At 47.3% G+C, this 12142-nt stretch overlaps 1 protein-coding gene across 1 annotated transcript; it reads right to left on the reverse strand.

The window, feature by feature from the left end:
- Window positions 1-6957: 6957 nt before the first annotated feature.
- On the reverse strand, window positions 6958-10591 carry LOC123158368 (mucin-7-like). Its single transcript, XM_044576389.1, has 2 exons — window positions 10100-10591; window positions 6958-7063 (listed from the first exon to the last, which is right to left on the reverse strand). The coding sequence occupies exons 1-2, from the start codon at window positions 10589-10591 to the stop codon at window positions 6992-6994; spliced, it is 564 nt and encodes a 187-aa protein (XP_044432324.1). The 3' UTR covers window positions 6958-6991.
- Window positions 10592-12142: the final 1551 nt, after the last annotated feature.

Here is a 12142-nt window from a genome sequence, read left to right on the forward strand (position 1 = left end):
CCTAAACTGATTCGGATCTGCGCAGAATGTTTGGTTCTTTAGGATTGATGCTACCCGTAAATCAGCTACACCTGCTAGCTCAGTTGGTAGGAACTCGTCATGTATTGATGCTACCCTTCACTGGCTTTCTGTTTCTCTTGTCTCCTTTCGTCCTTTCAATCCCTTTTCTTTTCCCTACCTAGCACCTTCATTTTTTCTTTCTTTTTATTTATTTGAGGTATTCCAAATCCTGTGCCAAGTGCCCTGGGTGAGGATACGGGAATAGAGAATCACAGGCGGGAGGGCGGAGGCTGAAGCGGGGCCGGGTCAAGGAAATCGGGTGGTGGTATGGTTTCGCTGGATTTGTGAGCTGTCAAAGCTCGGGCCCTGCAAATTGTTCGTTCTTCGCAGGATCAAGAGAGATGTATGCGGAGGCTCCGGCCAAAGGTTGCGTCTTTCCTCGCCTCTGCTGATTTCGTGGTGGGAGGAAAGAAGAATTATGTGCAGTGGAAAAGCATGTATGTCTCATCCCCTCGTTCAGTTATTGGCCGAGTTTTAAAATTGGTGCCTTTACCGATTGAAGACGAGGTTGCCTGTGAAAAGAAGATTGCAGAGAAGGCGTTCAATGGGATGGCAAAGATTAGTAGGGTCAAGTCCGATGATGATTCAAGGGATGCTAGAATAGTTTTGGACAATGCAGGAAAGATGGCGACTGCGGTTGAAGTTCGTCAGGAAACTACTCTGTATTCTGTGACCATTATGTGCAGGAAGAAAAATTTCCTTCATAGCGTTCCTGTAAATTCAAAGACCTTGTTTGAGACTCTGAACAGAGCATGGGGGGAATTACCAGCACAAATATCATATTGCCTACTGATGACCATTTTCAGCCACCTTTACATGTTCGTCAGGCTGCAAGTGGGACGACCTGCGGGCCTCCCACATAACACCGCGTATGTCCACATAATTATGTGGGATTATGCGGGCCACCCGCTTAACAGCATGCCCATTTAATCTACTGTCGTCCGAGCTGCCGCATGCTCACAACAACGTGCTGCAGGCTACATGCTACATGTGTTGGAATTTGCTAGTGGGCTTTTGGCCCAAAGCCCAACTAAAATTCTGAAATTCTCTTGACCCATTCATGCACACATGTGAGTGGAGTGAGTGAGGCTAAAGTTTAGTCCCACCTCATAAGTTGAGAGAGAGTTGCACCTCTTTATAAGGTGAGCTTTCCTACCACTTGTATGAGCATGAGAAGAGGAGACCTACACGCGTGCTCCTCCTCCTCCTCGCTCGCCGCGCCGCGCCGTGCCGCGGGTTGCGGGATTGAGCCGAGCCGAGGTGGATCGTGACGACTCGGACGTGGGGTTTACTCTCACGACCTACCCGGCCCGCACTATATAGTCAGGCAGACGTCTACCCTAACCGCCGCTGTTTTCGTATGGTTCCTCACCACCGTTCCAGACCATTGCGACCATTGCGCCGCCAAGCAAGTCTTCTCCATCCCTCCTTTCGGCATGCACCGGGAGAAGGGACAGCAGGCCTCCGGAACCCCGCCTCCTCTCGTGCTCCTGTACGGGAGAGGGGCGATCAGGTTTTTGGGGAGCGCACTCGCGCGATTGCTGGCAGCGACGACTTCGCGAACGACAACTTCTTCCCCGACCTCAGCAACCTCATCCTCGACGACATGGGCGACAACGTCAACGCCGGCGGTGCTGCTCCCGCTGCACCGTATGTGATTCTATCTTTCCTGTTCGAGATCGTGGTAGAATTCATGTTTCTAGTATGTGCCCTAGATGTGATCTGTTCATCTACTATGCTAGTTCGCATGATTAGTTCAATCTCTGCTACTGTAGTCATGATTTATCTTCAGTTAATTCGGATTAAATCTAGTAGTAATTTGCTCATATTTTCAACAATCCAAAAACCTGATTATAGGCAATTTGCTCCGAGTGGTTTTGCTGCGCATCTGAAGCCGCCTGCCTTTAAGGGGGCGCAATATAAGAGGTGGCACACGAGAGCAGTCTACTGATTTCAGACCATGGGCTGCTATGACGCCACCAAGGGCAAGCCTGAGGGTGATCTTAATCCGGCACAGCTGAAAACTTTTGAGAAGATCAATACTCTCTTTAAAGGCGCTCTTCTGGGTGTTCTTGATGACTCCATTGTGGACTCATATATGTCGTTTGAGAACGGCAAGGACATGTGGGCTGCGCTCGAGGCCAAGTTTGGTGCCGCGGACGCCGGCAGCGAGTTGTACGTCATGGAGCAATTCTATGACTACAAGATGACTGGTGAGCGCTCTGTTGTACAACAGGCTCATGAGATACAGTCGCTCGCAAAAGAACTTGAGTACTTCAAGTGTGTGTTGCCGGACAAATTTGTTGCCGGAGGCATCATTGCCAAGCTTCCACCTTCGTGGAACAATTTTGCTACTTCTCTGAAACACAAGAGAGAAGCGTTTTCCGTTGTGGATCTCATTGGTACTCTTGATGTTGAAGAGAAGGCGAGAGCAAAGGACACACGTGCTTGAGTTGCTGAGGGAGCTTCTAGTGCCCACATGGTATAGAAGAAGAACTTCCAGCCCAACAAGTTCAAAAACAATAAGAACCAAACTCAGGGCAAAGGCAAGTTTGACACAAAGAACAAACCATCGCATTCTACCAACTTCAAGAAGAATTCTCACAAGAAGGGGAAGGGACTTTGCCATGTTTGCGGTGATCCTAATCACTGGGCTCCGAAATGTCCTAACCGCTTTGAGGAGCGCGAACATGAGAAGAGCAGCAAGTCCGCTAATGTTTTCATCGGTGATACTGATATGAAGGAAACTGGGTACGATATTCTTCCTACCATCCTTTCAGTATTTCAATCTCCTGATTGGTTAATTGACACCGGTGCCAATGTACATGTTTGTGCTGACGCCTCAATGTTTTCTTCTTACCAGGTCATAGGGACTTCTCCCGTGCTGCTGGGGAATGGGTCACATGCCATCGTTCGAGGTGTCGGTACGGTCGATCTGAAGTTTACTTCGGGCAAGACCGTGCGTCTGAAGAACGTTCATCATGTGTCGTCCATCAATAAAAATCTCGTTAGCGGTTCCCGTTTATGTCGAGATGGTTTTAAGTTGGTTTTTGAGTATAATAAAGTTGTAATTTCCAAGTGTGGACAATTTGTTAGAAAAGGCTATGAGTGCGAAGGCTTGTTCCGCCTATCTTTGTCAGATATTTGCACTAAAGTTATTAATAATGTTTGCCACAATAATGAGTCGGATATTTGGCATTCACGACTTTGTCATATTAACTTTGGTTGCATGACGCGGCTAGCAAATATGAATTTAATTCCGAAAATCTCTACTGTCAAAGGCTCTAAGTGCCAAGTATGTGTGCAAGCTAAACAACCTCGCAAGTCCCATAAGACTGCAGAGGCAAGAGACTTGGCGCCACTAGAGCTTATACATTCTGATCTCTGTGAGATGAATGGCGTGTTGACAAAAGGTGGAAAGAGATACTTCATGACGTTGATTGATGACTCCACTAGATATTGTTATGTGTATCTTTTGAAATCAAAATATGAGGCTTTAACTTTCTTCAAAAACTATAAAGCTGAGGCAGAGAACCAACTTGATCGAAAAATTAAACGGCTTAGGTCCGATCGTGGTGGAGAGCATTTTTCCAATGAGTTTGATCTGTTTTGTGCGGAACATGGTATAATCCATGAGAGGACGCCTCCCTACTCACCTCAGTCTAATGGGGTGGCCGAAAGAAAGAACCGAACTCTAACTGGTTTGGTTAACGCCATGTTAGACACATCGGGTCTTTCCAAGGAATGGTGGGGGGAGGCGCTAATGACCGCGTGTCATGTCCTAAACTGAGTTCCCACAAAGCATAAGACCATGACTCCATTTGAGGAATGGGAAAGGAAAAGGTTGAAACTCTCTTACCTACGTTCTTGGGGTTGTTTGGCGAAAGTCAATATACCAATTCCCAAGAAGCGCAAGCTTGGACCAAAAACCCTGGATTTTGTTCTTCTGGGCTATGCTTTTCATAGCATTGGCTATAGATTTTTGATAATAAAATCTGAGGTATCCGACATGCATGTTGGTACGATTATGGAGTCTAATGATGCAACTTTCTTTGAGGACATATTTCCTATGAAGGATATGTCAAGTTCATCAAATCAGGAGATACCTACTTCCATCTAGTGAGGAACTCACTGTAATTCCTGAACCCACCATTGCGATGGAACACGTTGAGAATCCTGTTGAGGGTGACAATGAAACTCCTGTAAGGAGTAAGAGACAGAGGACTGCAAAGTCCTTTTGTGATGATTTCATTGTGTACCTTGTGGATGACACACCCAGGACTATTTCAGAAGCCTATGCATCTCCTGATGCTGACTACTGGAAGGAAGCTGTTCGTAGCGAGATGGATTTCATCTTAGCTAACGGAACCTGGGAGATCACTGACCGTCCTTATAGGTGCAAACCTGTAGGATGTAAGTGGGTGTTCAAGAAGAAGCTTAGACCTGATGGTACGATTGAAAAGTACAAGGCACGGCTTGTGGCTAAGGGTTATACCTAGAAAGAAGGTGAAGACTTCTTTGATACTTACTCACCCGTGGCTAGACTGACCACAATTCGGGTGCTACTATCACTGGCTGCCTCACATGGTCTTCTTGTTCATCAAATGGACGTTAAGACGGCTTTCCTCAATGGAGAGTTGAAGGAGGAAATTTACATGGATCAGCCAGATGGTTTTGTAGTACCTGGTCAGGAAGGAAAGGTGTGCAAGTTGTTAAAGTCTTTATATGGCCTTAAACAAGCTCCTAAGTAGTGGCATGAGAAGTTCGAAAGAACATTAACTGCTGTCGGCTTTGTAGTAAATGATGGTGACAAGTGTGTGTACTATCGCCATGGTGGGGGCGAAGGAGTTATTCTTTGTCTGTATGTCGACGACATATTGATCTTTGGAACCAAACTTGATTTAATCAAGGAGGTTAAGGATTTCTTATCTCGTTGTTTTGAGATGAAGGATCTAGGAGTAGCTAATGTTATCTTAAACATCAAGGTGTTGAGAGATGAGAATGGTGGGATCACACTGCTTCAGTCTCACTATGTGGAAAAGGTCTTGAGTCGTTTTGGGTATAGCGACTGCATGCCTTCTCCAACTCCATATGATGCTAGTGTGTTGCTTCGAAAGAATCGACGGATTGCTAGAGATCAACTGAGGTATTCTCAGATTATTGGCTCGCTTATGTATTTGGCGAGTGCCACGAAGCCTGACATCTCTTTTGTTGTGAGCAAGCTGAGTCGGTTTGTGTCAAAACCGGGAGATGATCATTGGCGTGCGCTTGAGAGAGTTATGCGCTATTTGAAGGGCACTGCGAGCTATGGGATTCACTACACCGGGTATCCAAGGGTACTGGAGGGTTATAGTGACTCGAACTGGATATCTGATGCTGATGAGATTAAGGCCACAAGTGGTTATGTTTTTACACTTGGTGGTGGCGCTGTTTCCTGGAAGTCTTGCAAGCAGACCATCTTAACGAGGTCAACTATGGAAGCAGAACTCACAGCATTAGACACTGCCACTGTTGAAGCAGAGTGGCTTCGTGAGCTATTGATGGACTTACCTATGGTTGAAAAACCAATACCCCCTATCCTGATGAACTGTGATAATCAAACTATGATCGTCAAGATAAACAGTTCTAAGGACAATATGAAGTCCTCAAGGCATGTGAAGAGGAGATTAAAATCTGTCAGAAAACGGAGGAACTCCAGAGTTATTACGTTGGATTATATCCAAACATCGAAAAACTTGGCAGATCCCTTCACAAAGGGTCTATCACGTAATGTGATAGATAATGCATCGATGGAGATGGGTTTGAGACCCACCGCTTGAGTTGTCCATAGTGGTAACCCACTCTATGTGATCGGAGATCCCGTGAAGTAGAAGTGGGAGACAAGCTGTTGGTCAGCTGAGAGGAGAGTATCCTTGTTTTAATTATTCCACTCCGTGAAGATGCAATACTCTCTTGATCTGCATGGCAGGTTGATATCTATCTTAATGTGTTCCAAGTGTCTTATTTGAGTAAGCAGAGATGTTGTCCTGCAGAGCATCTCCTGAGGAACACACCTATATGAATTTGACTGTTAACGTCGCACTCTGTGAGAAGTGGGTGATCTCTAATAAATTCATGAAAGGCCCTGGAGTACGACGTATACGCTCCACCCGCGGGGAAGCCTTGTGGCAGCCCAGTATCGGTCAAGAATTTGTGTGAAACTAGTCTCGCAGAAAACTTGTAGTTCAAGGCATAGTCTACTATTCAAGTTGTGATCTAGTGTAGCATAAATCTCTAAGTGGAAGTTCAACTTCACAGTCTCCACTAAGCACCGGTATATAAACAATGTTTTGGAACCAAATGGTGAAATGTGCCAATGAGACTTTGTGGGGGGTTGTTGGAATTTGCTAGTGGGCTTTTGGCCCAAAGCCCAACTAAAATTCTGAAATTCTCTCGGCCCATTCATGCACACATGTGAGTAGAGTGAGTGAGGCTAAAGTTTAGTCCCACCTCATAAGTTGAGAGAGAGTTGCACCTCTTTATAAGGTGAGCTCTCCTACCACTTGTATGGGCATGAGAAGAGGAGACCTACACGTGCGCTCCTCCTCCTCGCTCGCCTCGCCACGCCACTGTAACGCCCTCGATTCAATTGTACACTGATCATGCACGCAAATGTGTACGGTCAAGATCAAGGACTCACGGGAAGATGTCACAACACAACTCTAGACACAAATTAAAAAAATACAAGCTTTATATTACAAGCCAGGGGCCTCGAGGGCTCGAATACATAAGCTCGAAAACACAAGAGTCAGTGAAAGCAACAATATCTGAGTACAGACATAAGTTAGACAAGTTTGCCTTAAGAAGGCTAGCACAAAAGCATCTATGATCGAAAAGGCAAGGCCTTCTGCCTGGGAGCCTCCTAACTACTCCTGGTCATCGGCGGTCTCCGTCACGTGGTAGTAGACGCCCTCGGTGTAGTAGCAGTCGTCAAAGGTGGCATCTGGCTCCTGGACTCCACCATCTGGTTGCAACAACCAGGAAGAAGAAAGAAAGGGGAAAAGGGGTAGCAAAGCAACCATGAGTACTCATCCAAAGTACTCGCAAGCAAGGATCTACACTACATATGCAACATTATCAAAGAAAGGTTGTATAAGTGGACTGGGCTGCAGAAATGCCAGAATAGAGAGAGGGCCTAGTCCTATCGAAGGCTAGCATCTTCTGGAAACCACCATCTTGCAGCAAACAGGAGGGAGTAGAGTAGCATAAAGTAAAGTAGTAGTAGTGTTATCAACCTCGGCCAGAGATCCTTTCTCGACCCCCTGCGAGAAAGCAATCCCAGAGCCATACTATCCAATTGTCTTCACAATTCAATTCTCATCACCATCCAATTCTCATCACAAGTATCCAGTTCTAGTTGTATCGATCGGGATACAACTTCAAGTGTCAGTTACCGTAGGACAGGCTATGCATAGATTAGTTCTTCCCTGCAGGGGTGCACCAACTTACCCACCACGCTCGCTTAACTCCGGCCGGACACACTTTCCTGGGTCATGCCCGGCCTCGTCCAAACAATACGCCGCAACCCGACCTAGACCTAACAGAGAGGTCAGCACGCCGGACTAAACCTATGCCCCCAAGGGTCATGGGCCATCTCCCCGGAAACTCCTGCACGTTGCGTACGCGGCCGGTGAGCAGACCTAGCCTCCCTTATACAAGAGAAGGCGTACCAGTCCAACCCGGCGCGCGCCGCTCAGTCGCTGACGTCTATTAAGCTTCGGCTGATGCATACGACGCAGAACGCCCATACTATGCCCACGTGATGGTTAGTGCTATCAGGCCAGAGGCCCCTCGGATCAAATATCCAAATCGTAGTGGATTGGGAACGCGCGGTAACAAGCAGAGACTCACGAAAGATGTGACCCCGTTGCCCCGTCTCGAGGACTTGCGGCAAGGGCTAAGAATGCCCGGCCACGCCTCGTAATTATCTCACGGGCACCTTCCAGGTCAACCCGACTCCTCATCACTCGCAATTATGCTCGCGCGGGCACCCCTCAGGGTTGACCCGTCTTTAGGAACATGGTTCAGTGTAAAGTCATAGTAACCATAGTAACTGTGTGTTTAAACATCAAGGGGAAAACCCGAGGAATCACCCCCGGTGAATTCCACTCAATGTAATCATCAAGGTGAACGTAAGAGGAATCACCCCCGAGGTTCACACTTGAGGGGTTGCACGACAGAGTCATATCGGAAGTGGTTAAGGTGGAATCACCCTCGATGACCACGACCGAATAGCTACACTACAGGGTTAACATCAGAAGTGATGTAGAGGTCTCACCCTCGGCACTCGATAGTAACCCAGCAGTGTCGAGCAACTAAGGGGAAAGTGATGTGCGGTGCCGGGGCCTGGTCTTCAATCCCGTTGATCGGGTCTTCAATGATGAAGCAGGGGCAACAAGGACAAGGTGGGGGTCACTGATGGATCATTAACCAACCTATACTAAGCAGTTTAGGATAAGCAGGTAAGGTACAATAATAGATACAAAAGCAGGCTATGCATCAGAATAGGAGCATACAATAACAGTAGCAAAATCTAATGCAAGCATGAGAGAAAGGAATGGGCGATATCGGGATGATCAAAGGGGGGGCTTGCCTGGTTTCTCAGACAAGATGGAGGAGTCATCGGTGACGTAGTCGATTACAGCGGCATCGGCAGCCGCCACGGGGTCTACCGAAGAGAAGGGGGGAACAGTAAATACATAGCAAGCAAGTGTATAATAGGACAACATGCATAGCTAGACGTGTTCTAACGTGGTGCTACACGTTACCGGCGAAGGGGGATAACATCCGGGAATGTTTTCCCGAAGTTTCCATTTTTCGGACAGATGAAACGGAGGGGGAAAGTTGCATGTTCTCTATGATAGGGGCACGTGACAGATGAACGGAGAGTGTACTCGGATTCGTCTCGTCGTTCTGAGCAACTTTCATGTATAAAACTTTTTCATCCGATTTACGGATTATCTTAAATTGAATTTCAAAGTTTTAAATGATTTTTAAAATTATTATTTTTTTGAAAATATACAGTAAATGCTACGGGTACACAGAAGTGTACCCAACATTGTGCATATGTGGCTGACAGATGGGGCCAGAGGGCCCAGTTGACCAGGTCAACAGAGACTAGTCAACCGATGAATAGTAGAAGTGGGTCCGCATGTCATTGACTCTAAGTTTAGTAGTTTTAGGAAACCTTGCTTAATTAACAGCGGGGCCCATTTATCATAGACTTAGCCTTTTTAGAACAACTAACTAAAGCTAATAAACAGAGGGGACCACTTGTCATTTGTTGTTATACTAATTGAGCACTAAAGTATTACCAACTAAACTAAACAAGGGCCGGCCTGGTGGCACAGGCGTGAGGCTGGTTGTGCACACACGCACAGACCACACACGACACGCAGCACACTATGCTAGGTGTTAATTATGTTCTCTATTGACCAAAGGTAGCAATTTGTGATTTTCATAGCATTTAAACCGCACATCAAATGGATTTGGTCCAGTGGGGTAAAATGAAGTTTGTCAACTGTACTTTCTACCTATATTTATTTTAGTCTTGTCAACAGTTAATTAACAGCAGTTTAGAGGCTGTCTAGGAGGTTAGTCAGTGTAAAATTCCTAAAGCTAGCCATATAGCTACAGTCACATTCAGCAGCAGCAGTACATTCAGTAGAGCAGCAACTGCATGCACACGAGCTGGGCGGCGGGCGCGGCGCTGCACGGCGTATGCGTGAGCGCGCAGAACGGGGCCGGGGCGGCCGAAGCTGGAGCTCGGTGAGGTCGAGCGCAGGGGGCAAGGGGGGTTCATGGGGCTGCGTGCGTGCGCACGTCGGGCTCCTTGGGAATCGCAGGAGCTCGACGGTGAGCTCGTGCGCACGCGACCGCGGCTGAGGCCACGACGGCGAGCTTGTCGGCGGTTGCAAGTTCGACCATGACGGCAACGAGGTCTACAGGCACGGGAAACGACAGGGAAGAAAGGGGATCGACGTTGTTGCTCACCGCGGACCTGCAGATGTGCATGAGCGGGCTCGGGGGAGGCTCGGTGCAGCAGAACGACGGCGGCGGCCTTCGGTGGCCGGAGGTGGAAGCAGAGGGCCGGCTCGACGATGGAAGGGGTTCCGGCTCGTTTCGTCTCCGTAGTAGATGCAACGGACGACGGCGTTCTTTGTGGACACAACGGCGAGGCGAGATGTGCCTGCTGGCCATGGCAGAGTGAGGCGAGCGGCAACGACCGCGCTCGGCGATGGATCTGGAGGAGGTGACGAGTGCGTGGGCAAGAGAGAGAGCGAGGGGGCGCAAGTGGGGAGCGGTGAGTGGACGGGAGGGCTCGAGGCGTCGAGGGGACGGCGCCCTTATCCCCTCGGGGCGGCGCCGGCGAGCTGGTCCGACAGGGACGTGTCCCTGTAGCGGTCGCGCCAGGAGAACAGTAGGCGAAGGCGACCGATGGGGTAGGTGGGCTGGCTGAGACGTTGGGCCGGCTTGGTGGGCTAAGGCCCATGGGGACAAGGGGGTGGGCTGTTTCCTTTTGCTTTTTTTTTACCTTTGTTTTTCAATTTCATAGCTGTTTGTTTTTGAGCTCCTATTTTGCATTTAGTTGACCCACCAAACAATTTTTGTAAAATGTGAATCATGTCATATAAATACTAGACAATGTCCTTAGATGGCAGAAAAAGTTTGGCTCAAATAAAATAGTTCAATATTTTATAAATTAGAAAAGGCATTTAATTAATTGTTAAACCCACTTTATATTCACAAAAGGGCATTTTAATACTTTACAAAAGTGTGGGGTCACCACCATAATTAGTTATGGAATATTTGCCACACTTTAAACATTTTAGTTTGCATGTTTGATAAATTTGAATTTGGACTTGATGTTTTGAACAAGTGGCAACTAGCAAGGTAATCATGATGACATGGCATGATTAGTGGGAGATTACTGTGGCATGAATCTCGGGATGTTACAGCCACGCCTCGCCTCGTCATGACGCGCCGCGGGTTGCGGGATTGAGCCGAGCCGAGGATAGAGCTATGCACGTTGTCTATATTTTTGCTGCTCGGAAAAAATTAATGAGTCATTAATTAATAATTAACGGACGCGTTAATTACTGAACCGTTTCCGGTTCTTTTGGATCGTGACAACTCGGACGTGGGGTTTACTCCCACGACCTACCTGGCCCGCACTATATAGTCAGGCAGACGTCTACCCTAGTCGCCACTGTTTTCGTATGGTTTCTCACCACCGTTCCAGACCATTGCGCCGCCAAGCAAGTCTTCTCCATCCCTCCTTTCGGCGTGCACCGGGAGAAGGGATAGCAGGCCTCCGAAACCCTGCCTCTCGTGCTCCTGTATGGGAGAGGGGCGATCAGATTTTTGGGGAGCGCACTCGCGCGACTGCTGGCAGCGACGACTTCGCGAATGACGACTTATTCCCCGACCTCGGCAACCTCATCCTCGATGACATGGGGGACAACGTTAACGCCGACGGTGCTGCTCCCGCTGCACCGTATGTGATTCTATCTTTCCTGTTCGAGATTGTGGTAGAATTCATGTTTCTAGTATGTGCCCTAGATGTGATCTGTTCATCTACTATGCTAGTTCGCATGATTAGTTCAATCTCTTCCACTGTAGTCATGATTTATCTTCTGTTAATTCGGATTAAATCTAGTAGTAATTTGCTCATATTTTCAACAACATGCACGCATCTGCTCAAGGACACCAGCTCATGTCCGTATGGACGCATTGGATTTCTCAGAATTATAGAAATCAATCACTTAACATTAATCCTTCATCACGATTACAACAGTAGCACCACTTGCTTGCATATATATAATCAACAAGTAAATGGCACATAACCGAATCTCTTTTACTAATTTCTTCAAGAATTATTTAACATCAGCTTGCAATCCTTGCCATCAACTTCTTCAATTTAACTGGCCATCAGCTTCAATTCAGTAGAGAATAAGTTAATAACAAAAAAGGATAGGTTAATAACAAGTTTACTCACATTAACACTTGCAGGCAAAGGAAAAATGATCATACCCGCAAGGCC

This window comes from Triticum aestivum, chromosome 7B (assembly GCF_018294505.1).
Source record: "Triticum aestivum cultivar Chinese Spring chromosome 7B, IWGSC CS RefSeq v2.1, whole genome shotgun sequence".
Taxonomy (NCBI): Eukaryota; Viridiplantae; Streptophyta; class Magnoliopsida; order Poales; family Poaceae; genus Triticum; species Triticum aestivum.